Below are 26,704 nucleotides of genomic sequence, written 5' to 3' on the forward strand. Positions count from 1 at the left end.
TGGGGATACACATGTATGTTTATGTGTGTATATATACTATGTATGTGCACATATATATAGTGATGGGTTATTACCTTCATTTGCATTGCCTACAAAGCCAGTCAGAATTTAGATAATTCTTCATTATACACTGTTCATCTTCAGGAGATCAGGCACTCAGGCACCATTCTTTGAACATCACAGACCACAAGTCCTTTTAGATTTAGGCCAGATGAAGCCCTTATTTCTATGAAACACTGAATCTAAGACACATTTTTTCCCAGTATAGAAGTTGTGTTTATCACACTACCCATAAACCTTGCTGACCAAATGTGGTACACTGCAGTACAGATATATATCTGGACTGGAATTTTATATAATATATATAATATAAAATTACATCATATGATATATATACACACACACACATAAAAATCTAATATAATTCGTAGCAAGATTTCACCTTTTTCTTTTGGTAGAGTTTCCCTCCATTTTTGCAAGAAATTCTAATACACTTCAAAGGCCACCTAGCCTGCTGCTAGGAAGGGAGATGTGCTTTGGAAATAAGAGTCCATTATTCAACTCAATGAACATTTTATTATTTTTTAAGTGAATGAATGTGTTCAATGTTTCACATGTTTTCCTAATAGACCTTAAAATTTTTCAGCAGAACCTAAGGAAGCTGCTTTGAGAGAGGATGGTATGGTCCAAGAATAATATCCTACAGTGCATATTTGTATCCAAAGTGGTTTATGCAGGTGTGAGCAAGGGTGTTTGTAAAAATCCGGTTGAATAGGCCACATTCTTTCAGTACACTAATTGCTGTTTAATTGGTGCCTCTAGAAAAGCTACTATTGGATGGCAGTGATCAAATCATCCTCTCTCCCAATGTATCCACATAGAAAGTTCTGTCAGGCCTCTTGTTGTAAATGTAATGAAGATTGAGGGAATTTCTGCAGAATGCGTAGGAGAAACTGGTCTAGTTGAAACTTTAGGCTCTGAAATTCTAGTACTTCAATTCCTTTTGAATCAAAGATTATCTTAATACCCAGCCCTTCCCTTTTAAGTCATGAATGCAGCGTTTCCCACATTCAAAGTACAGTAGTAATTTGACATTGTGAGGGATATACCGAAATCACTAAGAGGTAAATGTGTAATCGTCACTACAGCTGTTTGATATTCTTCTCAAACCACTTTTCCACCAAATCACCTGATTTTGATGCATATTTTTCACACCACAGTTTAACTGGTGCTTGAGCTTTATCGATGAAGGAGAAATGAATTACTGCATATGGGATGGCACGTATAAGACAACAATACAGCATCGAATTGTCACCGTTGAGCAGCTTGCTGGGTCACTTGCTAACTTAGCTGCTGGTCCTAAACTAGCTTCTCAGTGACTATAACACAAAATGTGTCTCGAATTATTAAATAATATGTGATGAGGCATTTAGGAGTCCTTGTTAATAGTCAGAATTACAAATGCTGTATTACATACTGCTATAGTCCCCATGCCATTATTAAGAAAATATACTTACTAAAAATATTTATAGGCCAGGCACAATGGCTCACGTCTACCAAGACCAGCCTGCACAACATGGTGAAAGCCTTGTCCCTACCAAAAACCAAAAAAAAAAAAAAAAAAAAAAAAAAAAACCAGGTTGAATTGCCTGTGGTCCCAGCTACTCAGGAGGCTGAGGTGGGAGGATCACCAGACCGTGAAGAGGTTGGCACTGCAGTGAGCCATGAACACACCACTGTACTCCAGCCTGGGCCGCAGAGAGACCTCGTCTCAAGAAAATATATCTATAAAAATATAATTCCACCTTTTTAAATTCGCTACGATGCCAGATACTGTATGACATACTAAAAACAATTAGAAGTGTATTTACAATCTACTAGAAAAGAGAATATAGGCAAATAAATAGCTACTATATGAGGTAATATGTAATCAGTTGTTATACATCTTCCAAGAAGAGGGGTTTCTTCTCCAGGTGGGAGAATCGGGTGGCAGGCACCCCCAATGGTTTGGGCAGATGATTATGGAATTCGGGGAACATAATAGACACTCGCTGAACGTTGGCTCCCTGACCTTCTTGCTGCTTTCCTAGTGCTGACCTCAGTGAACAAAATCCAGATTCATCATTATTTGAAATTGAAATCTCTATCCCAGACATAGCAGAATGTTCCTGAGTTCTCTGTTCTAGCCTACTGGAATAATTTTGCAGTGGCATACCTTGATACAGTTAGTTTCTTGTCAATTGATTTCCAGGTAAAAATTCTTATTTTTAAACATTTATCTTTTTCAAGTGATTAGAAGTCTTGGGTTTGGTTTTTTTTTTTAACATCTAACTACAAAACTAAACATGTATACTTGCTTTCAGAAATGTATTCCAAACTAACTGGACTCCCTGCCTTTCATCCAGTTACAGAGGTGTGGCTAAGACAAAAGGTTTTATTTTATCCCTTCACGAAAGACAAGGTAGAATCTGAGTGTAGGTTAGAAAACAGTTTGTTTTAGTTTGTTTTCATATTTTCCTCCAAGCAAGGCGGAAATCCTCTTTTGCAAACAAGAGGAATGAAAAGGTGTGTATTCACAGCACATCCAGAGGGAGTGCCCCTCATCCCCATTTTCTCACTTTTCTGTATTTTTCATGGGCTTTTTATTAACTACAGAGCTTAAAATTTCTTTTATTATCCCCACTCAAACTATACAACTCAAAACCCTATTCTGTCTTGCCTCTTATCATGTGGTCTTCTGCCTGGGACCCCTAGGTTGGAAATATTTGCCCATCACCGCGTCTAGACCTGGCATATCCGGGTCCTTTACTGATCAGTTTGGAGGAAAGTCAGTGTGGGGATTGTAGTTCCCACCCCTTCCTGGACGATCTGGGTGTCATTCCTTTGCTCTATACATCCTTAGATCCACCGTGCCCCTGTGTATCCCTTGTCCTTGGGGCTGAAATATCAGCTCTTAAGCACATCCCACAAAGAGTCCAAAATTCGCAGGAGTAGAAATTGTGTCAAATGAGCACATGGTTCTGGAACTGGTCCATTTTAGGCATCATCTCATTCCTTTGCTTTGTGGGCCTGCAGGGCTTTGGAAGTAAATTGGTGCTACAGCAACTTCCACTTAATTTGCTCAGTGGTTAAATTGATCTATCTCTTTTATTTGATTGGATCTCCAGGAACCGAATCATTTGCATTGATTTATTGATTGGTGCTATGTTTTCACCATTAGTTTTGATCACTTTCAGCTGTTAATATTGGATAATTCAATCAGGATTGATTGGCCTTACCATTGAAGGCAGAAAGTTAATCACGTAGGACACAAACAGGACATGGCTGAGCTAACCTCAGTTTGTTATTCTCCTCTCTCCCCCTTTCCACCCCCCATCATCTGTGCAGTAGCAAAAAGACTAGAGTTTTCTTAAGCAAAGGAGGGAGTTTGCAGTTGTGTAGCATTCATAATGCATCTAAAGGTAAGATGGTTTTATTTGGCTTTTTGATAAAATTTCATCTAGAAATTAAGCAAGCATACAGAAAGGTAAGCACAATTATCAAAATGAGCTCCTTTGGACTAAACGAGAAAATGCATTTTCAGTTACCCGTTTTGTACCAATAAATGGCTAATCTGTGTGTGCATGCTTGGACGCACAACCTGGGCTCACCTTTTTCTAAATTTGGCCCTTCCTGCTTCACCATGTGCCTTGGTAGTCAAATTTTCAAGAATCAAGTGGTTAAAATGACTGAAGTAAGGGCAACAGAGGTAATTGTAATAAGCTAAAACCACTTTATTTGCATTTGAATTGTTTCTACAGCACGCCAGCTCAGTTTTTTAAAAATTCTCCATCCATTAATTTCTTAATGTTCATATTGATGGCTGGTTTTCACTATTAAAAGAGGGAGCACCACCTCTTCATTCTAGGACTCGTTCCCTCCTCCAGCAGCCCTGTTGTTAGTGAGCTGCCATTACATTATTTTTTTGTCTGGCCCAGAGTTGACGACAGATGGCCATCTCCTAACTGCCATCAGTGCAGCTTTATGGAGCATCCAGCCAGGGTGTACTGAAGAGCACTGTGGCCAGTTCTGCAGCCCCCTCCCTCCCACCCCCTGGAAATGTTCATCACCTCTGCCACATTCTGCTTTGGCTGGGCTCTGCTGGCCCTGCCATCTTCCATGTCGCCAAGACAGCCTGCTGCCATAGCACCGGAAGATCTGCCTCCATTAGGAAGGAGAGACCGCATGTGTGACTGTCTTGTAAAGACAGAGCTCTGTCTCAGCGCCTTTGTAGCCAGATCCTTTGGAGAGATCCGGAAATCCAAATTTCCAAAACATTCTGCCATCCAGAGAGGCACATGGAATTGCCACATGTTTCTATTTTAGATATTTGCACCACTCATGGATCGGTTTCCTCACATTAGTGGAGACAAACTGCCAAGAATAGACCCCTTATGTTTACAAACTTTCCTCTAACTATTGGGAAACACCACTTCCATATCCAACTGTTGTGACAATTAGGGTAAGAAAGATAGTAATCATGGGCTTCCACTATAAATCCCCTGAAATGAGCAAAGAATCCATTCCGGCGTCTTCCCGATCCATCGATGTGGCCGATCCCTCAGACAGCCGGGTGAAATGAGCTGCTGCTGTGCATTTGGAGAAAGATTGATAGGCTGCCCTTGATCGAGTTTGCTAAGGCCAGGCAGCTTCAGAGCCAAACGTGTATTTTAAGAGGAATTCACATTTGTATCCTTTATTGTTATATTTGCAGCGAATCTACGGCTTGGAACAGGCTCTGCCCTGCAGCTATGAAGGAGTAAGTTCCCCTTATTGGAGAGAGAGAGTAGTGTTCTGTAAAAGCCTGAGATGTGGCGGCGAGATGAATAGTGCTTAAAAAGCTGTGCTTGCGGTGCTGTCATTTAGAACAGCAACTCCGAGGCTTTAAATGGGAGTGAAAGGCAGGGTAAACGAGTCCTTTAAAAGTGGTGAAATTTTAAACTGCCTAAAATAACAGGTCTCCTTCATTGATAACTTCATTGAATGAGTGGAAACTAACTGGCCGGCAACTGCTCTCCCAGAGGATGGCAAAGTTTGCAAAAGCAGGGCTTTTTCCTTGGGCTCCTGCGTGTCTGGGAGGGCAGCTGCTTTCCTGCGTGATCCCTGCCCCTGCATTGAGAGCAGCTCCTGGCTGGCAGAAGACCATCCTTCATTGGAAACCCAAAGTGCCCATAAAAGATTTCCTTTTTCACATTGCCAAAACTTAATTTTATAATTGTCTGACTTACACCACTGGGCACATCTGCTAAGCTTGTGTGCCTTCTAGACATATAAAAGGCGACTGTGATACCATTAAATATCAGCAGTGTGCTTAGCTGTGCTTTGAGTTTATAAGGGTGAAAGGTGATTGTGCAGGAAAATGGAACAGTATATTTGCTGTGAGACAGGCACCAAGACTTCACTCCCATACTCAGTTATAATTCATGACAGTGCTGGTGGGAAGCCCTTATCCCTCTGTGGAGTTAATGCATCTCCACTGAAGCCTGCTGAGAGCACCCTGCGTCCCCCCCACCATCTGTGCACTCACTTCCTAGCTCGCTTGCTCTCTCTCTCTCTCTCTCTCTCTCTCTCTCTCTCTTACTTTTTCCTGAGATCTCTTGGTGTTAATATTGTCAGACTGCTACTGAATTGTAAAGGTGGTTCTCCAAAGCAGAACTGTCGTTTAACTAGGGGAATAGCTGAAGAGAATGCATTCCAGCGTTGTTTAATGTCTCATTTAGAAAATGTCGATTAGAAATTGGACCGAGAAGCAGGAATGCCTTAAACCAGGCATCCCCAAACTGCGGCCCCCTGAGGCCATTTATCCGGCCCCCCGCCGCACTTCAGGAAGGGGCACCTCTTTCATTGGTGGTCAGTGAGAGGAGCACAGTACGTGGCGGCCCTCCAACGGTCTGAGGGACAGTGAACTGGCCCCCTGTGTAAAACGTTTGGGGACGCCTGCCTTAAACCCATCGCTGACTGTGAGGGCCAAGGATGTGCTGCTAATCATCAGTTAGTAACAGGTACCCATGGCCTGAGCGTCGATGGAGGCCAGGGACACAAAACAAGGTGTGCATCGCAACCCACAGTAATCCTGTGCCGAACCCTGAGTTGAGTGTCATGGAAGTCGCGGTTGAGTGAGACCAAGGGCCTGAGAACTGCTCGCCCACACTGTCCATTGGCTTGGCCCAGCCACTGGAATATCGCCAATCCAGACCCCACACACTGGCCCCATCTGCCATGCGGTGCCACCCACTCTGAGGACCAGAGCTAATTGCCTTGGAGCTACCCAAGCTTCAATTCAAAATGATCAAACCCCTGGGTTGTACAGAACTCCACTTAAAAGAGCAGTAGTGATTTGTGCGATACAATCCACATTCTAAAGTGAAATACGGCCAAACTTGCTGCAGCCCAGAGCCGGCAGAGGGTCCCAGAAATAGATAGTTGGTTCCCAGTCTGTCCTACCCCCTTGTGTTCTCCCCCGCCCTCTGCACTCCCACTTTCTGCTGGGAGCCCAGAAGGTGATGAGACATGCGGAGCGTGCGTGCTGAAACAGGATGGAACTGCACCTTGTTGTTCATAGCCAACCCAAGATCAATTTGCAACGTCTCATAGTAGTGTTCTTACCATACTCCATTGTCAGTGCTCCTTTTAAAAGATAAATCCGGGTCTGAAGTACCAGTGTTTGCATTTAACAGATGTGATACCATAGGGGACCTACTGTGTTATAAGCTGCAGAAATGGCCTTTTTGTGCCTCAGACTCCACTGATTCCAAAGACGCTTTCGAACTGCAGCGGCGGGGTGAGAGGTCATGCAGGCATTAAGACAGCGGCACCCACGCGTAATTCCGCCTCGCGTGTAATTGGCTCACGGTCTCATTCTGATGTTTGGGTGGCATTAGTCACATCATCTCGTTCATTCTCCAAAGGAAAAGTAGAGCAAGAATGGCTGCGCTCACTGTCCAGGTTTTCTTGGGTGAAAGATCACTTTGAGATGACACAGCTGAGTAGTCAGCCTGAAATCCTGGTTGGTATTTTATTAATTTTGCACCAAGATAAATCCTGAAATTCTGACAAACTCCATGACAGGTGAAATTCCTTCTTGCAGAATCTGCGCAGCAAGAGGCTGCTCATTTCGTTCTGTTCCGAGGCAGGCAACAGGAGGGCAGCTTTATAATCAGCCCTCAAAGGACCCCCAGCCGCCCCAGAGTCTCGGGCTGATTGAATAACTCCTGGGCCTCTTCCCCTAGGCCTCCATCAGCGGGGGTCCTGTGGAAAGCAATCTCCCGCAGACTGGCACTGAAGTGAGCTTTAAACCACCATTTTCTGCTCTCCAGAGGAGCCCGGAGTACTAAAAGATAGATGGACTGCAGATATTTTATGAGAAACTGTCAGAAGAAGAGCAGAGTAAATGTTTTTTTTTTTTTCTTCTTTGAGTCACACACTACATCACTGTTGAATTTCTCCCAGAATCTTTTACATTTCAAGTGAGAAATTAATTGGTTGCTAACCTTTAATTCCCCCCTCCCTCTTCTTCGTTGTCTTCCTCCTTTTTTTTTTTTTCCTTAAATATTCACACAGAGGCCCTCTGCTTAACCACAGTTGCAGAAAATCAGTACCATTTGCAATGAAATATTTATAATGACAGAATGAAAAATTGGATTCATTTTCTGGACTGTAGCCGAACAGTCTGCAACTTTGGTGCGGCATTGTTTAGCATCTCTCATTCCTTCCTTTCATTGGTGTCTTTTTCGGAAACATACCACATGGACGCTCACCTATGCTTTGGAGGGATGCCTACCAAAACACAGAGCCTGTTTCTACTCTTTAAAAACAAAAAAGGAGAGAAAGGCTCATGTTTGTGTGTGTGCTGCTGTGGTGGCGGGGGGGTGGGGGGGGCACACGGATATGTCCCATCAAAAGGTAGAGAGGACGTGAACTCTGTCAAAAGGAAGGGCATACTAGCTCTGTAGGGAAGAGCTGGGAGAAGTTTATAAGGAATACAGGAGACAGTCTGGTCTGCACTTTGTAGCAGAGCACAAATAGCAATCAGCATGCCATCGTATCTTGGGGCAGATTTATAACGGGAATGGGAAGGCAGAACGGAGGTGTGTAAATACACGTTGAATATCATAGCTCCTGTTTTTTTCCCTTTAGTGTTTGCTGTGTAGGCTTTCCTTGCCGTGTGACCCTTGTATTCAGAGCTGCCTCCTAACCAGGGCTGATTATTGTATTTTTTAAGAGATAAGAGATGAAAGGATTTTGCTAGGACAGCCCAGTGTTGTATTTTAAACAAGTCTGCCTCCCAAGTGCCAGAGCCACAACAATACATTGATTCTTATTACAGGGCTGAGTTGCATTTGTAGCAAGTTGCCAAGGAAGTCCATATGGGTCTAGCAAAGAAGTTTTTACTCAGCACTCCACAGACAGGCCCAAAGAGCCTGCCTATTTCTTCTCCCTCCATAGGAATAGAACAAGGGATTATACCCTATGAGGGGGCCATCCCAGCCTTCCATCCCAGGCCTCTGTGTGAACTTTTCTTTGTGCTTTTTGGGAACACTGGGTGTAATTAGTTGGTGTTGTTTTATTTTGATAGTTTTTCAAAAGGGAAGACAGTTCTAAGTAGATTTAAGCATCAATACAAATAGCCTCAAATTCAAATTTTAGAAGTTTCCTTCACTGAATTTGCATCCTGCGTTGCCAACGCCACAGGATCAATAATCCATATTTTATTATATAGTAAAGGCTGCCTATAACTGAATTAACTCATTCATTCCCTCTGATTAGCCCTATTTTATTCATGGAGAGAGAAAAGAATACAAACTTACCTTCACCAACAGATTGCGTTATTTGGATGTAAAAAGCTTCCAGCACTATGAAAAGAATTGCATAAGGAGAAGAGAGAATCCATTTCAGTATTTGTTTACCCTGAGAATCATAGGACTCCTAGCATCCTGCAGTTTTTGGTGACAACTTTAAATTTCACATCCATTGCATGGAACTGGTCTCCAGTCAGCCTGGTCTGAGCACCCTGTATAACAGCAGCAAGAATCCCACTCCAAAATTCTGAAAAACAACTGGGATAAACAGTCTTTTTCTTTTGTAACCCTTGGAGAGATTCACCTTTTACTTACCCTAAGGCCATTTCCTCTTATTCATCCATGGATTATCATTTTCAAGGTTTTTGAATGCTCACTGTATTCTCTTTGAAGCAAAAAATACAGATTTGTGCTCACTAAGATGGTGAGAAACGCTGAGCGGGAAAGGCGTCGTTCATTACTGGGATCTCAGGATCATGATGTGGAGTTTAACTTGTGGGTGACACATACTTTCTCAGAGGCTTGGAGTTTTTACACAGGCTTCCAGATTTGTCTTTTCATTGCATTCCAAAAAAATGATTTTGATAAATATGCAGACAGTTCAGCATGAAATGATGTGTGTTCTGACACATACTGCATTGTAGCTTAGGAATCTAGCCTGAAGTAATTTTTCTGTAGCATTTCTATGACCCTCTGATTCAGGGGAGAAAAAGAAGTTTCCTTTAAAGTGTGTGTTTTAAGATGTGACAATAACTTTTCTCCAGCGCCGGTGTGTGCGTGGATTCAGTAGACTGTTTCCACTTAACCCTTATTATTGTTTTCTTTCTTGAGTGCCAGGGTTAAGGGGAAGGCATTTTTTCTTACATTAGTTTTTCAACAACTTAGGTGAGTCTGAAATATATACCCAAGTAAATGGGAACTGTAATGGTGTGTTCAGAATCAATCTCCTCTGCAGACCAGGCAAGGAACACTGAATAGCGTTCATTTATGTACTGCCAGATGTATTTCTGCATGTGACTGGGCTGGCCAAACCGCTTTGAATGATTTTCAGTGTTATTAAGCAGACTCACAGGAGCAACAGGACTGGTGACAGAAGTAAAGAGCCCAGTGGCAGAAGTCCTTGGTGAAGGAACGTTGCACAGAAAGAGAAGCACCACGGTGCAGACTCTATTTTAATATCTGAGCTAACAACTCTCTGGGAATATTTCTCTACCTCTTGTCCAGCTCCTTCTGTGTTGTGGCTGGTTTGCATTTGTGTGTGAAGTGCCAGGCGGTTTAATGAAGTTATTCTTTTATAAATTTTGCAACACTGAAGCAAGCATGAGGGCTTTAAATTAGAATAAGTGCCACTTCTGTATGGCAGGTTCCTTTGAGGACTGATTAGAATGAGGCCTCCCGTTGCCTGGCCCTTTATGCGTGGCAGTGCTGCTGTGTGTTCTTGTTTACGGCTCACCTTTGAATTTGCATGAGTTTGCACCATGCCTGCCGCCTGGCCCTCCGTTAGTCAAGACTGTCTTTCTTTCAGGATCATGTTAAATACTTCACTTTAAAGAGATTTTTTAAATTATATTGCTTTCTTGTAATGAATTAAAATTAACTTGGAGTAGCAAATTATTTAAGGATGTGAGGGTTATAGATTACTCTCACCATAGCTACAGCACATCTCTGTGTGGAGGAATTAAAGGTTCTGTTTGCAGTAGCTCCGTGCACCATAAGGGGTGAGGAAACTGTCCCACAGAGGCCTAGAAGCAAAGCCAGAAAAGGTGCCCAGGAAGTGAGAGAGGGAGTGGGAACATCACGTGTGGGTTTCCGAAGCAGATAGCAGCTCTTCTTGGCGGGGCAGAGAGTGGGGGGCAGCTCTGCCATTTTAAGACCTTAAAGAGTGTAAGACAACAGGAAATGGTGGACAAGAGAGAATAAAAATATATCTTAAGACCAGTCTTAATAGAGAATAGGAATTGCACTCAACCATTCCTGACTTCTTCTTTGTGCCTGTATGAGCTTGCTAATAAACTGGGTTGGTTTTAAGGGGTGGGGAGGGATTGTTAAAGAAAGAGACCTGAAACTTCAGCAATACACAGTAACATACAGGGAAAGGGAAAAGAAAAGCAAGCACAGGGGCAAAAAGAAGGGAAAAAAAAAAGGCACTGAACTTGAATGTGAATGTTTTCTCCTCTCTCCAAACTCGGATTTTTTCTTTAAAGTAGGAGACAACCAAACAGAATTGGGCCTGTGAAATATTTGCATTTTTAAAGGGTTTGCTTAGAACGTAAAACAAGAGTTACTTGGGGCTCCTTCTAATTGCATTCTCCATGCAGGAATAAGTCCCCCGAGAGACAGAAAGATCAAAGGCAAACACCAGGAATCTTACCTGTAGAAGCAATGCATGTATGTAACTCTTTTTCTGCCCTGTGCAATACTCACTTGCTTAGGCGTGGAAATGGACATGTGCACGTGTGTATTCCCACATGCGCGCGCGCGCACACACACACACACACACACACACACTACTCAGGAAGTGGCTCATGCTTAACATAGTTTAATTATCTAAATTAATACATTGTCCTTTCACAGTTTTCTTAAAATGTATCTTTACTAAAACCTATGCCATAGCAGACAAGCTAAGCTTTTTCTTTTTTTTTTTTTTTTTGGCTTACGGTGGGGAAAGGTGTTTTTCTGTTATCCTTAATGATTTATAACATGTTTGACTTACTCTTAATGTGAGTTTACCTCCTAGGGAGTGTGGCAGTGTTTTTAATAAAGGAAATAATACACTACAAGGAAGTGGCATTTCTTTTGCTTTTTGCCCAAGTTCAATAAACTATTTTTCATAATTATTGGAATTTGGTTGAAGGGAATCCGTGTCCCTATCAAGTGGAAAAGCAGAAAGAGTCTTGGCTTCCTCCTTCTTCCTACAAAGGTTACCCTTTGAATATAAATTACAACGTCCTGTGCTTCTCCCATTCTAATCAGATGACCTTTTGAATCTGGTGGACCAGAGTTTAAATCCTAAGCCTGCCAGTCAGTTTTTAAATCAATGCCCTACTCCACCGTCTTTTAGTGTGTAACTAAATTTCAATGGATTTCAAACACGGAAGTGAAGTCAGTGATACCAGTGGCATCTTGCAGCTGACTGCAAAACAGCCAAACTTAACTCTGAGATCTTGGCCAAGTGATGTGATTATAGTTAAATTTCGCTAGCTAAAGTCTCTTCAAAAACCTTCCGGGATTCAAAATCTAAGAGAAAAGGGAGGAGTTAAAATTCTGTAATGTTTGCAAGAGGACATTTCTGAGCAATTATCAATTTAAGCTTCCATTATTTGCCACTAATTACTACACAAGGCTGTTAAATATTTAGCAGAAGTTTGTTTAATTGCCTTTGACTGGGAAGGGGATGCTTGAATATAGCTTCAGCAGCAAGAGTTGGTTGTGTGCACGGAGAGCTGGCAGAGAGGAAATTTGTATTCGCCCAAGATGAACACATTACAGTGTCAGACAAGCCTTCTTTTTTCTTCCTTCCAAAGATTTATTTATCTTTAAGGTATCTAAAATTAGAGCACGAAGAAGGGGCACTGTTCGTGGATGTAAAATTGGAAGGAGGTCATTCTTAACCTTGTTTACAGATGTTCTAGTTTAGAAAGCGCCAGTGTGATAAATTAAACATTACAGGGGAAAAAATTAAAGCTTAGCAACAACTGGCACATGGACACATCTGTCTGTGAAGCACTGACTTAATCCCTGAATATCTTATTAGACAGTATTGCCTATCAAAGCCTTCTGTCCCACACTACGCTGGAATCCTGCAATTCCAGAATCTTGAGTGAAATCTTTACACTCTCCCTCTCACTGGTGCTGGCTTTGTATAGTTTGATTTAAATTTTCTGCTGGCTTCTTGCATGGAAACAGACATCTCAATTCATTGTTTGTTTTTTTTTTTAAATAAACATTATACTCTTAATATATTTCCCAGGGGCCATTTTGCTCTTTTTAGCCTCCTCTTCCCATTCAGTACCCTTTTTCTCCCACTCTCAATGTAGTAGATAGTGCATGCTATTGTCAGTTCCAAAGAGGGAAATTTTCAAGCTTGTCAGGTATGCAAAACAGACAGGGCTTGGCTTGCAACTAAAATTTTACTACTGTTTTTAAGATCTTAATGGAAAATGGGATTGTCACGATACTAGCATTTCCTGTATATGATGTCACAGTAGATTTTGCCCTTTGGAAACTGGTGGATTGAAGGGCTTATTTTATGTCTCCAAAATGTTTAATTGTCAAAATAGTGGGAATTGTTCTGTTAGCAACTGAGACTTTGCATTATTTCAATAATTAGTCTTTGCCCAGGCTTCTGAAGACTCACATTAGACCAAGACTAAGCTGGGTGTTCTTGGTACGTGGTAACCACCATGGGCTTTTCCAGCTCAGTTTGATATTGCAGAAAATAGCAAAATGTGGTGAAAATAGGCCCTTTTTGAACTGACTCCCCACCTCCCGGCACAGCCAGACATAACTGCAGCTCCACCAGATGCTTCAGCTCCTCAGCGGTTCCTGCCCTCTGCCCTCTGAGCTCTCAGCTTTGCGGCTGCTCTTCCCTCTACGTCAGGAGCCATTTTCCCCCTTTTTACCTCTACCTTCTCATCTCTCCCACACCAGGCAGGTGCGACTCCTCCAAGAACAAAGCCCCTCACACAAGGTGAAGGGCCCTTTCTCTGTCTTGGAGTATCCTGTCTCTCAGGGTAGAAGGTCTGGGCTATGGCACTGAGTGTCCTTTATCTCTACGGCTGGCCCAGCCATAGGACTAATTCTGAGACCCTGAACGTGGGCTTCAACCCTCTGGGACTTAATTTTCTCATCTGTAAAATGAGATACTGGACCAGATGCTGCTAGGTACCACCCCTCCCCTCACCACCCCAGCTCTGAAACCAATTTTGTGTTTCTCTGCGGCATTACTTACAGGTGTAGTTGATTCACCCGCCATTGAGTTTAGACCAACAAATTGAAAATGATGCCTCTGTAGTTCCTTTCAAAGTAGATAGTTGTTTCCATTCCCCAAATACTGGTTTCCAGAGTTTAATATTTGAGTCCCTTTAAACATTATTAGATTACAAATGTCCCTAAAGCAGCACTGATTGATTGCCACCAAAATGTACCATCTTTGTTCATCGATGGTACTTGGATGGTCTTAAGAAGTCACTAAAAGAATGACCACTTCTGGAATTACTTGGTTCTTCACATAAACAATCCCATTTATTATATATTTCAAAGACTTCTTTCTACAATTTCTGTACAATTGCCCATGTTCACCCATTGACTGTATTTTAAATGTCATGCAGTACAGTCTCATGTGGTATATATGTGTCCCTTTGCAATTCTCTTTTTAAGATGAGGAGGATACCATCTTAGAATGAAGACAAAGTAGCATACTCAAGCCTGGTATTGCAAGCTCAATGTATTTTCAATACAAAGTAAATTCAGAACAATTATATGTCTTCCTCATAACCACCTGTTCCTGTATCTGACCTCTAATTTAAACCTGTCAGTAACAAAACAGGTCATTAACAAGATTTCCTCATTACAGCTATTTGACACACCTCACAGACCATTTCTTTCCTTTTAGATCAGTTCTTCCCTGCAGATTCTTCACGTCCCTTAAATGCAGAACTCTCCTTATCTCCCAGCTTTCATTTATTCATGCACAAATGTTTTTCAAACGGTATAAGGCAGGATTCCTCAATATCTCCCCAGTGGGAGAGATGCTCCCCACCAAGGGATATGTGGCAGTGTCAGGGGACATTTCTGCTTGTCACAACTGGGAAGATGCCACTAGCATGTTGGTGATAGTGGCCAAGAATGCTGCTAAACATCCCACAATGCCCAGAACCACCCCCTAGAACAAAGAATTGTGCAGTCCCAAATGTCAGTAATGCTGAGTTTGGGAAACTCTGCTTGCTGTAAGGCAAGCCCCACTGGCCTTCTAAAATCTATTTTCAGGCTCCTCTCTGGAACCAAGCAAGTGAATGGCATGTTTTTATATAATGACTGAGAAATGGTGTACTGGATGGTCTTTTAGGTTGCTTTGGATGAGATAGACGAGCTTTATACTATAGGTGCATGGTCAAGTGTTTGGAACGTAAACTCATCAACATGCCAATATCTTCATGCTTCAGGATTATCTCAGATCACCCTTTTCTGAACTTTGTTAGCAGAGAGTCCAGAGAACAACAACAAAAATGTCCTTCAGGGAGGTTTATTAGAATGTAAAATTGTTTCCTATGGGAGGTATGATAGAAACTTCATTGCCAGAATCATTCGAAACTGGCCTAGTGTGTAAACTTTATCAAACAATTATGTTCTTAAAAGGGGACAAGCTAAATGCCCTAATAGTCCTTTCCATCTTTAATATCTTGTATTCTTCTGATCGCTTCTGATGATACCATTTCACCTTTTGCTTTAATCTAGCTTAGTGTCATCCAGAAAATGCTTTGAGATGTCAGACCAAGCCCATGTGAACTGTTAAATGTCAAAAGAAAATGCATCAGTGTCTCTGTAAGTTCATGGTGATGACATTACCATATGAAAAAATAAAAAGGGGAATTCTGTCAGTGCAAACATGATCATAAATGCAACATTTATGGCATTAAAGAGAGGGGCAAAAGCATATCATGACAGTTTGGAAATGCCATTGCTATGTCATAATAAAAGAGTAGAACTTCAGCCTAGTAGATTCTACAAATGTAAAGATTACGAGTCAACTTTCCTGGCTATGAAAATCCACTCTGCATGTGTCTTTTCAATTCTCATAGAACTTAGGGAAAATATTGTATATTTGTCTTTAAAAAAATATTCTTCGAACTATAACATAGCTCACAAAAATGCACATATCCACAGATAAGGACCTGATGTTTACCTGGTAAGACCCATAAAAACCCAATTACCCCATATTTCTTCATCCAGGATTTATATAATTGTGGGCAGTAGAAACCTTGGGCGGGCAAAGTGGGTTACTTCAGGGTGATTTTGGTCTTCGGTGTAATTTTTAGAACATTCCTAATGGTACTTCCAGAGCCGTAGCAATTTACTTTTAATCAGTTTAAAATTATGAGTACTTTTGTAATTGTGTGGACTTTGAAAATGTTAATTTATTAACATTCACATCCTGTTAACCTTATTAAGATGCTTAAAGGTCACCCTTTGCCGTTTTGACTATTTTTTCTCTTAACGTTCAGGGGAAATAACCCAGGATCCTGTCATCATTAGCTGTATACACTTTTAAAACTATTTTACTAGCATAAGAAATTGGGAACGAAAAAGAGAGAGGGTGGAAATGTAAAAATCTTGATTAGAAAGTATAATTTAATAGAACATGTATTGAACCAAATGTATTGATTAATGTAGAAGATATAGTACTTATATTGATTCAAACCAGAGATTTAGTACTAAAAGCTCTAAGCCAAAAAGCTGTTGCAGATTGCTACAAAAGTCAGTTTAATGCTGTCCTTGAGAATGCCTTCACAAAGAAATTCTTCTAATGTTTGAGGACTAGGTAGAATGCAGTATATGTCAGTCTGATCCCGGAGGGTTTTATTTTGTACTCTAATAGCTGTTACGAGCCTACATTATATCCAAGGAGTAATTTTCCTTAGGGGTGCCCGGCTCGCTTTGTGTCAATATTCTAGCATTTTAAGTCACGTACAGTATATGCTTCTGGGAACGGGGAAGGAGCCAGCCAGACTCATAATGGTCTGCATTCATTAATAAAGGCAGAAGCTTCTGTCCCTCCATTGCCCACTACAGGGATGCCTCTTTGGCCTTCAGGGACCCGTACAGACACATTTAAAGAAAGCTTTATTTTGAGTGGGCAGGAGATGAAATGTAGGACTTGCAGGCATTTCCTAAGTCAGCTATATGCCCGAGCGCAGGGTGACCTGAATGGGTCAAAGAAGAATGCAGGTCAAAAGACTTATTATCCAGCCTGTTGGAAACCAATTGCTTTTGTTTAAAAAAAATAAAAAAAAAATGAAAAAAACAAAAAAAAAAACCATAGTGCTTAAAGGTGGACGGTAGTGTAGAATTCTGTTTGCAGCCTGTAACTGCACGACTGTATGTGAACTGGAGTATGCTTCTAGAAAAATAAGAGCACACCGATTATCCTCCCTGTTTACAGATAAAGGTCCAACCCAAGTGATAAAAGGAAGAGTAATATAATTAGTTAATCAGCGATGATTGATTACGGATGTTTGTGTTCTTCAACTAAAGAAAAAACAACACGCTGCCATGGTGGCGTCACCATCTGTTGAAAGAAGCAGCCACATTTAATCTTTATATTTCTTTACTTCTTCCCGCCTTGCATTGTTTCTGAGCCACAATTGCCTACTATTTCATCTAGTTGGAAAACATCTCATTTAAATTGAATACAACTGCAGTTTAAATTTGGGTTTCTAATGGCACAGTGAATTAGTGGAAAGCTTGTTTTTGTTTTTTTTTTTATTTTCTTGTTTTCATTTTAAAATAGTATGCTGGCTCTTTTTCTTAGTTTAAAAAGCGTGTCAGAATTTGTTTGAAACAAAAGCCTATAAATAAACAAGTCATGGTAAAAATGATTAACATCTTTGGATCAACAGATTTCACAAAACTTCCATTCAAATGCTGTTTTTGTTTTTATGACCATTGATACATAACATTTTGCCCATGCCAGCAGAGTGTTACAAAGCACAGACGAGACATGGTCTCTGCCAAAGAATTAGAGAAGTGAAGGCAATCTGTGGGCATAAGTTTTGGGGTTGGGAATTTAATTTTTTAACCCTGGGAAGATAGGTTCCCCCTGGCTTTCCTCCAAGGCTGAATTTCATCATTGATATAGGTGCAAAAATTCAGATTTGCATCCAGATTGCAGGAAAATGGAATATCTTTAGCCAAGGTGAACAGTTTCAAAGGATCGTGGGTTTTTATTCTTACTTAAAAATATTTTTCTTGGATTGCATTTTAAATAGGATTAAACCGTTTGACCAGTAAATGTGGTCAGCTCTCAGAAAAAAAGGAGGCTGAATTAATCATTTGTTAGAGTGCCAAGCCCAAAATGAGAATTCCAGTCTTGTAAAATGAAAGGCATCTCATATTTAAAAAGAAATACATAGTGCTAGAAGGGAATTTTTAAGGCCCTCATCTGTTTTTTAGCTTTCTAAGTTTAATTTCACATTTATAGAGGGAAAAAAAATACATATAGCATACTCCTTCCAAATGGGGCCCTTTACAGTAAAGAAAGTGTTTTTGAAACCTCGCTATTAAGGTATCATGCCTAGATGGATCTTCTTTTAAGCTTTAAGGTATGTTGTGGATTGGATTTTTTTTTAACACAAACCCCCCTCGTGTAAAACAACTGTTCATAACTGGGATTAATGGTTTGCAATTTTCAGTTACTTAGACATGGGGTCTCCAGGAGATGGCTTTTTGCAGAGTAGAATATGGCTCTCTGTGGGATTACAGAAGTTTTCTTCTCTTCCTACTTCCTTTTCTGTCTTCACCCCCCACCTCCACCGATGTTGCACTGATGTTCTTCTCGATTATGTAAAACACTTTCCCTTCATTGGAACAGATATTTTTTTCTCATAACCTGTCATTGCATTAAAGTACTTTGGGGACTGTGAATTGCTGTGTAAAATTGGTGAGATTACCCACTGCTTTGTTCTAGCATAGTGGTTTCCTCTGGACCTAAAGAGCTGAAAACTCTTGCACAGAGAGAAGCCTGCTTGCGGATGGCCTGGCAGCGGTTTTCTGCCTTCTGCGTATATGCATGTGTGTCCTCGCTGTCTCAGGAGTGGCTCTGTGGTGTGGCAGGTAGCCAGGGGGAGAAAAAACGGGGCCTCACAGCCTACCCTCTCTTTTTGTTTGGCGCTTCTGTTGTCAACTTTTTCGACATTCCCTCTTGCCTCTTCTCTCCCTTTCTAAAGAAGTAATGTCTGTTGGTCCACGAGTATCAGAAAACACAAAAAACACTCAGTGCTCCCAGGAAGCAACTTCTTGTTTTTCTATTCAGAGAATCTTGTAGTCAAGTCCAGAGACTAGGACTTCGCATGTGTTCTCTCTCCAACACCTAAAAGCCAGTAGAATAAACTGTGGGTCAGATACTCCGTTCCTTCCTCCAGAAGATGAAATGAGGCCATTTATATTTTCGGTGGACTTGAAATACTGCATGGGGCAGGAGAACAGACACATCCCCGGATCCTCAAGGGCAGTGAAGGCAGGCCCTTGAGGGTGGGGCAGAAGCCCATGGGGGAGTATTTCCAATACAAATAGATCCATTGCCAAGGACCTCTAGGAACATGCTGCCTTCCACCATGAGAATCACTGCCATTGGTGGACAGCCAGGCCTGGGGAGACCCTGCCATCGCCGTCTGTTGGGCTGGATCAAAAAAAAGAAAAAACCAAACAAAATGAGAGTAAGAGACCTCTGTGGTCTGCAGGCATCTCCTGCCCTTACTTTTCTCATGCCAGATTTCTTATGTTGATATTACCTACATCGGGGTGCTTTATTTTTGAATTTCACAAGCCGTATCCTTGTCCTTCTCACCAATGATTTATATTCTTCTCTCTTATATGCAAAACATAACTCCTTTATGAAACAGCATCAATCTGTTGCAGTAAGTGATGTATGTGTATTCGTTCGTGTCCTTGCACCTCTGAAGAGACTTGTATGGCTTTGGTTGAGGATGAAAGCGTACAACACACAACTGTTGCCAATTGTTATGGGCACTTTGTTTTAGGTTCTTGTTTTGTAGCATCTTGATAGAAGCGCATATAAAAAACACTGGGAACATTGCACTGTGTACTCTTTCACTAACCCCTAGAGTCCAATCGCATGTGGACGGTCCATCATAAGCACGTAAACATTTGAAAGTAATATTATTAAACTGATTTTTTTTTTACTGTGATTACAGTTAAAAAAAAATCTATCTGTAAGAGTCCTATTATTTTCATAAATAGAGGTTGAGTATTCCTTTTTTAAAATGCTTGGGACCGGAAGTGTTTTTTGATTTCAGATTTTGGCATATTTGCATATACATAATGAGATAATCTTGGGAGGGGACCCAAGTCTAAACACAAAATTTATTTATATTTCTTATATACCTTATACACGCAGCCCAAAGGTCATTTTATACAATATTTTCAATAATTTTTTGCATGAAACAAAGTTTGAGTACATTGAACCATCAGAAAGCAAAGCTGTCACTAGCTCGGTCACCTGTATGGCATCATGTCAGTGCTCAACAGTTTCAGATTTTAGAGTATTTGGATTGTGAATTTTCCCGTTTGGAGATGTTTGATCTGTATTGTCATATCTCCTTGTACTGGTAATTCTTGGTAATTCTTTTTGGACTGTTTAAAATTTAAAAAAAAAAAAAAACTTCCTACAAACTTGACTCTGAGATAGCAAAAGGTATAAAAAAGGCTTAGATGTGGTGTATTTTGAGTAATCAAGCTTTTACTGTTTATAACCTTTCTGAATATAATCATGTGGATTTTTAAGAAAATAGCAGTTTTTTGGTCTCATTAGTACCTTTATTACCCTTTCTGGCTACATATTGGTGACAAGTACTTTTCAGAAGTATTAAAAATCAACATACAGATAAAGGAGTTCGCATAAAAACCATTTGCTACTTCCTGTATTCACTTTGAGGCTGGGACTATTAAACTATGTTTTAAAGAAGGGAGAGTGAAATACTGTTCTCCATCATGATTTGTCATCCATTTTCTTCAAAAATGAGCTAAATTTGAAATGGGGCGAGGAAGATCTAGGTCCTCTTCACAAGGCTCCCTACTCCCCCAACTTCTGCACCCAATTCCAATTGGCTCATAGCCAAACCTCTGGTCATTTAGCCTGTATTCAAGGAGCAGGCAGTTTGCTAGTTGCTGTAAAGGATGAAGAGATAACAAATATCTCTGAGATGAAGCCCTCTGCTTAAAATATTCCACTGACTCCCTTAACCTACAAGACAGTCTGAGCTCTTTAGCAAGGTACATAAGGCTGCTCATATTCTTGCTCCAGACCACCTCCGTCTTCACATCTCATGAGTACTGTTGATTCAGAACACTCCAGAAGAATTCAGCCAATCTGAACAAGTTGCAGGTCTGAAAACATACCTTGCATTCATTGCCTTGACCCATGTGGGTCCCTTGGTCTAGAGTGCCTTCCTTGTACCCTCTGCTCATGTTTCTAGTTGTCAGTGTGCTGGATCCACTGCGAACCCTTCCCCAATGGCCAGGCAGGGCCAGTGTAGCTGTGACGTGTCTGTGTTCTTTTCTAATAGACTGCTTACCATCTTGCTTTACTGTTAGGTGCCCACATGACCTTCTTTAGACTGTGAGGACTTTGAAGGCGTGAAGGGAAGGACCATGCTGAAGGCGTGAAGGGAAGGACCATGCCTTTCCTCTCCAGTAGCCCTTGCCTTGCCAGCCAGTCACAGAGACAGTCAAACCCTGTTTCCTGAGCACTGCAGCGCTATGGCATGTGGCCAGGCGGTGATACATGTGTTCAATAGATGCTTGTAGAGGAATGAATAAATGAATGAACATCAGAATTATTGGCATGGGTGAGAGCCAGGCCTACAAATAATCATGAGACAAGACCTAAGATGCATCCTATATAAGCAGTATAAAGTGCAGCAGGAAATCCGAGAAGGGAGAGATCAGTGTTGGATGGGGTGAGCGTGGAAGTGATGATATTTTGAGCTAGGCCCCAAGGTTGTGCTAAGAAGGGATTGGGGCCAGGGGATACAGGTAAGTAATAAGAGAACATGGCTCTGGGTAAATGCAGAGGAGAGTGGAGATGAGGCTATCTTAAGGCTTATGCTTCAAACAAATGTCCTGCAAATCTGTGACCATCCTCCAGGCCTGGTTCTGGAGACTTCCCACCTGGCATGTCCACCCTTGGGGCCTGGCTGGTGGTTCTGAGTTGCCCAGCTATCCCAGTTACCCTCTCACAATTTGGAAAGAGGGCATTCACTCAGAACGGGAACATGCTAGCATAGATGGAGAGGAGACTGCCAATATACAACACGAGCTGCGTCAGCTGAGAAAGGGCATCCAGGGACGGGTACAGTAGCCACAGCAGGCTCCTGTTATCTGCTCCTGATCCATGGGATGACCGCAGCCCAAAGCCCATCCTCAGTGGGGGGGCTGCCCCCACTGTCCATCATCAGCCAGCCAACTCTTGCATTTCATATGCATATTCGGGGGCAGATAGAGCCCTGTTGTGTCAAGATGTTACAGTCTCAAAGGGATTGGAACAGAGGCATATATAACCAATAGAAATCACGCACAGATACATAAAACTGTTAAAATGGTGCTACCTGCTTCTTGAACACTGGGTCCTATTGTAATAAGAGATGATGGATGGTGAGAGGGTATTGTAGAAAGGCATGGCAGAGGTGGAGAAAAGGCAAGGTGCCAGCCAGCCATCTCACATTAAAGAGGCTACTGGCCTGGCCCCTCCCTCCAGGCCCTCATGGGTGGCAGCAGGTTCAGAAGCTCTCTTGGTCTGTTTCTCTGTGGGAAGAAGCAGATTTTTTTTTTTTTTTTTTTTTTTTTTTTAGCATTACAAGGCACCCATGAACACTATTCATCAGAGGGCAGAAACTCATTGTTCATGTCATTGTGAATCAATCACATGTATATATGCTTGGTCTGATGAAAATGAAATCACTGAAATTTGTTTTCCCTCTCTTCTTTTTTTTTTTTTTTTTTTATTTACAGAATCATACAATGACCCAACACAGCAGTTAGTGCAAGTACAGTCTCTCAAGGAGAACTGCTTTTGTGGCACAAAAAGGGAACATGTTTTACTCTTTGCACGAAACTTTCATTGTTAATGTATATTATTCAGAAACATTGTATTGTACCATAAAACTTGTATTATCAAAACTGTTGGATGTTCATGTGTTTGAACTTTTGCGCACCGGATAGACCCCTTGTATATAAAGTGTTGCACATGTATTATGTCGTCTGATACTAAAATGGTCTTATAAAGACAAGTGGACTTGGGCCCTATTCAGGCAAGATTAAAAAAAAAAAGTATAAGCAAAATGGCTTAAGATAAAGTATTTTTAAGGAAGAAAGATTAAAAACAACTGTTATACATGAGACTACGGTTGGACTTCCTTTTCTTTACACTTAAGCCTCGAATTTCTCTTTTGGTATATCAGCGGTTAAATCCAAGACTATTTTTTATTGCTGAAGATTCTTGCAAACCACAAAGAGATCAGAACCCCACAGCTGAATAAGGCCCGTATATATATATTTGTAAGCCTTGCAATGTGACAGGTAGCATCACTATATATGCAATAGTTGTTATGTAGACTGTCAAAGAATTTTTTTTTCTGGATACATTTGAAGCTTTGAGTGTTCAAGGTTTTCCTTAATGATTTCACACAGCCAAATTCTTGAATCAGTTGAACTAACCTGTATGTTACTGTTATTAATGTTTACTCTGCGGTCTGAACCTGGAGATTACTGGAATTGTTTTCCAAGAGGAAATAAATTCAGTTTACCATTAGGTATGAGTGTATTTGTGTGTTTTCTTTCTCTAGTTACTACACCATTAAAAAAAAAAACTAATTGCCTGCACACTTTGATATGAAATCTGCTCTTGAGCATATAACAGGCATTACCTCAATCATATTTAACCTTTTCACACTGGGCCAAATGCATCTGGAAGGATATTCATCACTCTTCATAGGGAAGGAATCAGACGCAGTATCCTTCTACTCTGTTACATACTAACAGGTCACATTGTACTTGAGGATTCTGACATCACAGATGGATGTGATGGCTGTTTTCTGCATAATTTGCAGCCCAATTCATGTCATGCTGTGCAATCTGAACTCAAAGTAGATGGCTGCAATTTGAGAAGCAGTTTGGCTTATGTGTACTTAAGAAGCAGCATTGTTCATTCAGAAGACAAAGCACAGAGCGGGGAGTCAGATGGTTGTTAGTTCTAGTTCTGGCACTGCCTCCCGATGGGAGTTGCTTCACCTCCTGGCCTTGGTTCCTCCAGCCCAGGAAGGTAGCAGAACTTGGTCATCAGCCTTCACCCAGGTATGGGGATATCTCTGGAAGGTTGCCTCTACCACAGCCTGCCATACAGTGGTGAATAAGTAGGAGCTCTAATTTCAGCGCTGCTTTTTTTTTTTTTTTTTTTTTTTTGAAAGGAGAAGAATTGCAATGTGTAAAGTAAACCCCATTACACACATTTAGTCAAAATTGGTAAGTAAAGACCTGGTATTCATGGGCAACTTTCATGCAAACCATGCTGAAAATATTTAAGCTACTGTGAGTCTTTTGACCTCTTCTAAGCTCTGAGATCTTTGAACCTTAAACAGGAATCCTCACAGCACTTTTTTGGTGGGGAACTAAAAGCAGGGATCAGTTGACTTTGTTGTGACCACCTGTCACCAGGAGAACCATTGATGAAACCTAGATTACCAGCACCACCAGGCATAATCCCCATACCATGGCTCTCAAGCCTTAGCCTGCTCAGGATCACCCAGAAAGCCTGTTACATCCTGGGGTGCTGGACCCAACTCCCAGAGCGGCTGATTCAGTGGGCCTGGGGTGGGGCTCAAAAATGTGCCTCAGAAGTTCCCAGGTGATGCTGCTATTGCTGGTGTGGGGGATGCACGTTGAGAACCACTATCCTATCATATTTCCAAGTTCGTTGAGCACATTAAACATAATAATCAAGTGGAGTGGTGGCAAATTACATGATTATGTTAGCAATATAAAAAGGTTTGGTCGAATTTTAAGATCATTCAGAAAGAAATATTTTATAGTGATTAAAGTAGGTGTGTTTGCCAGAATGGGGTGTGTGTGTGTGCGCATGCACCCACACAGAGAGTTCCCAACTTATAATTAGTTTTTTTTTTTTAACTTTATCATGGTGCAAAAGTGATACACATTTAGTAGCTCCTCAAGTTACAATGGGGTTACATCCGACTAAACCCATGGTAAGTTGGCGAACATCTGTATTCAACTTTCAGCCTCATAATGCTAGGAAAACCTGCATCTATATATTTCACAATGGATTGCCAGCATGCTATTTAATTAAAAAGCTTTTTCACCAGCTACATAAATAATGAAGGATGCTGAGAATATGCAAGTACATCTATAATTAAAATACTCAGCTATATTTTTAAAAAATTAAGATCTCTGGTCCATTCAGGATTTTGCATTTAGAATGAAATAGCCACGCTTAATAATGATTTTTTTAAAAGCTGTAAAACATCTGGTTATTAGTGAGTGACTTATATTTTACTAAAGGTAAGCTGCTCTTTATTTACAGAAAGCAGGTCATGTGTCATCCCAGGGAGGTATCCCAAGTTGCCTTTAACAACGTTGCCTCTTGGAGACTTCCCAGACTCTAGTATAAACACCAGGAGTTGGAATTCTTAGGACACATCAGAGACTGCGTTTGCCATTCTCCCTAGAAGCCTCCACACAGCTGGGCATCGGGCTCCTTCAGCACAGACACAGTTCAGCCTCTTTCCAGACCAAGCTGGGAGACTGGAGGATGTTGAACATTATTTGCTCCATAAAACTGGTTGATCTTCCAATAATTAGGAGGTAGTTCCTACTTATCAAGTCCCTCCTCCTTAGAACCAACCATTCTTTGGGTCATAAATCCTGAACAGTGCTTGGAGCAGTCATTCCCCTGATTGGCTTCTTACCTTGTTTATATTTACATTCTACATCTTTCCCTAAGGATATAAAAGGCAACTTAAAATAAAAATGAACAAAACATTAATAGGAAAATCAGCACATGTGAAGTCAGAGGGGAGAAAATATACTACAGTAGTTGCCTTGTTTTATGCTTCAGTTTTGATTTTGAGTACATTTTAGCATTGACTTGGAGCTTCCTGGTAGTAAAGGCGGAAAAACATCTGGAAAGGAAGGAATATATCAGTTCCTCAAGAGAGAAAATGCCTCCCTAGCACTTAATTCCAAAAGAAATTTCTCAACGGCCATATAGATGGGTTGGTGACCAATATAATAGCCAGTGTTCCTGACCATCATTTTATGACTTAATGCAGTGTTTCTTATTTGGAGAAATGCTACTGCATCTATGGGTAGAGCTGAGGATGCTGCTAAACACATAATACACAGGACAGGTCCCCAGAACAAAGAATTATCTGGCCCAAAATGTCAGTAGTACAGAGGTTGAGAAATGGCTCTCGTGTAAAATTGTACATGATTTGCAGTGGCCTGAACTTCTTTACATTGGAATGACCTGGGGAACTTTAAAAACATCCATTGCCTGAGCTCCACCCCAGTGATCCTGATTTAATTGGTCTCTAGTACGGGTCACCAATCCCAGGGCCAGTATGGGTCTGCATGGCCTGTTAGGAACCCGGCTGCACAGCAGGAGGTGAGCAGCAGGCAAGGGAGCAGGGCCAAGTTGCATCTGTATTTACAGCCACGCCCCATCATTCACATGACCGCCTGAGCTCCGCCTGCTGTCAGATCAGTGGCAGCCTTAGAGTCTCATAGAGCACAAACCCTATAGTGAACTGTGCTTGCAAGGGATCTAGGTTGAGAGCTCCTTGTAAGAATCTAATGCGATGATTTGTCACTGTCTCTCATCACCCCCAGATGGGACCACCCAGTTTCAGGAAAACAAGCTCAGTTCTCCCACTGATTTTTTATTATGGTGAGTCCTATAACTATTTCATTTACTACAATGTAACAAGAATAAAGTATACAATACATGCAGTGCACTTGAATCATCCCGAAACTATCCACGCATGACCCTGGTCCATGGAAAAATCGTCTTCCAGGAAACCAGTCCTTGTTACCAAAAACGTTGAAGACCACTGGTCTAC

At 41.3% G+C, this 26,704-nt stretch overlaps 1 protein-coding gene across 3 annotated transcripts in view; it reads left to right on the top strand.

The window, feature by feature from the left end:
- Window positions 1–23,384, top strand: part of ZNF521 (zinc finger protein 521) — a 294,695-nt gene extending 271,311 nt beyond the window's left edge. For all 3 annotated transcript variants that reach the window (XM_074383662.1, XM_039463844.2, XM_074383660.1), the window contains one exon: window positions 22,584–23,384. In XM_074383662.1, coding sequence (XP_074239763.1) covers window positions 22,584–22,613 — 30 coding nt within the window. In that variant the 3' untranslated portion in view covers window positions 22,614–23,384. The remainder of the gene's footprint in view (window positions 1–22,583) is intronic.
- The last annotated feature ends 3,320 nt before the right edge of the window (window positions 23,385–26,704 follow it).

This window comes from Saimiri boliviensis, chromosome 13, assembly GCF_048565385.1.
Source record: "Saimiri boliviensis isolate mSaiBol1 chromosome 13, mSaiBol1.pri, whole genome shotgun sequence".
In the NCBI taxonomy this organism is placed as follows: domain Eukaryota; kingdom Metazoa; phylum Chordata; class Mammalia; order Primates; family Cebidae; genus Saimiri; species Saimiri boliviensis.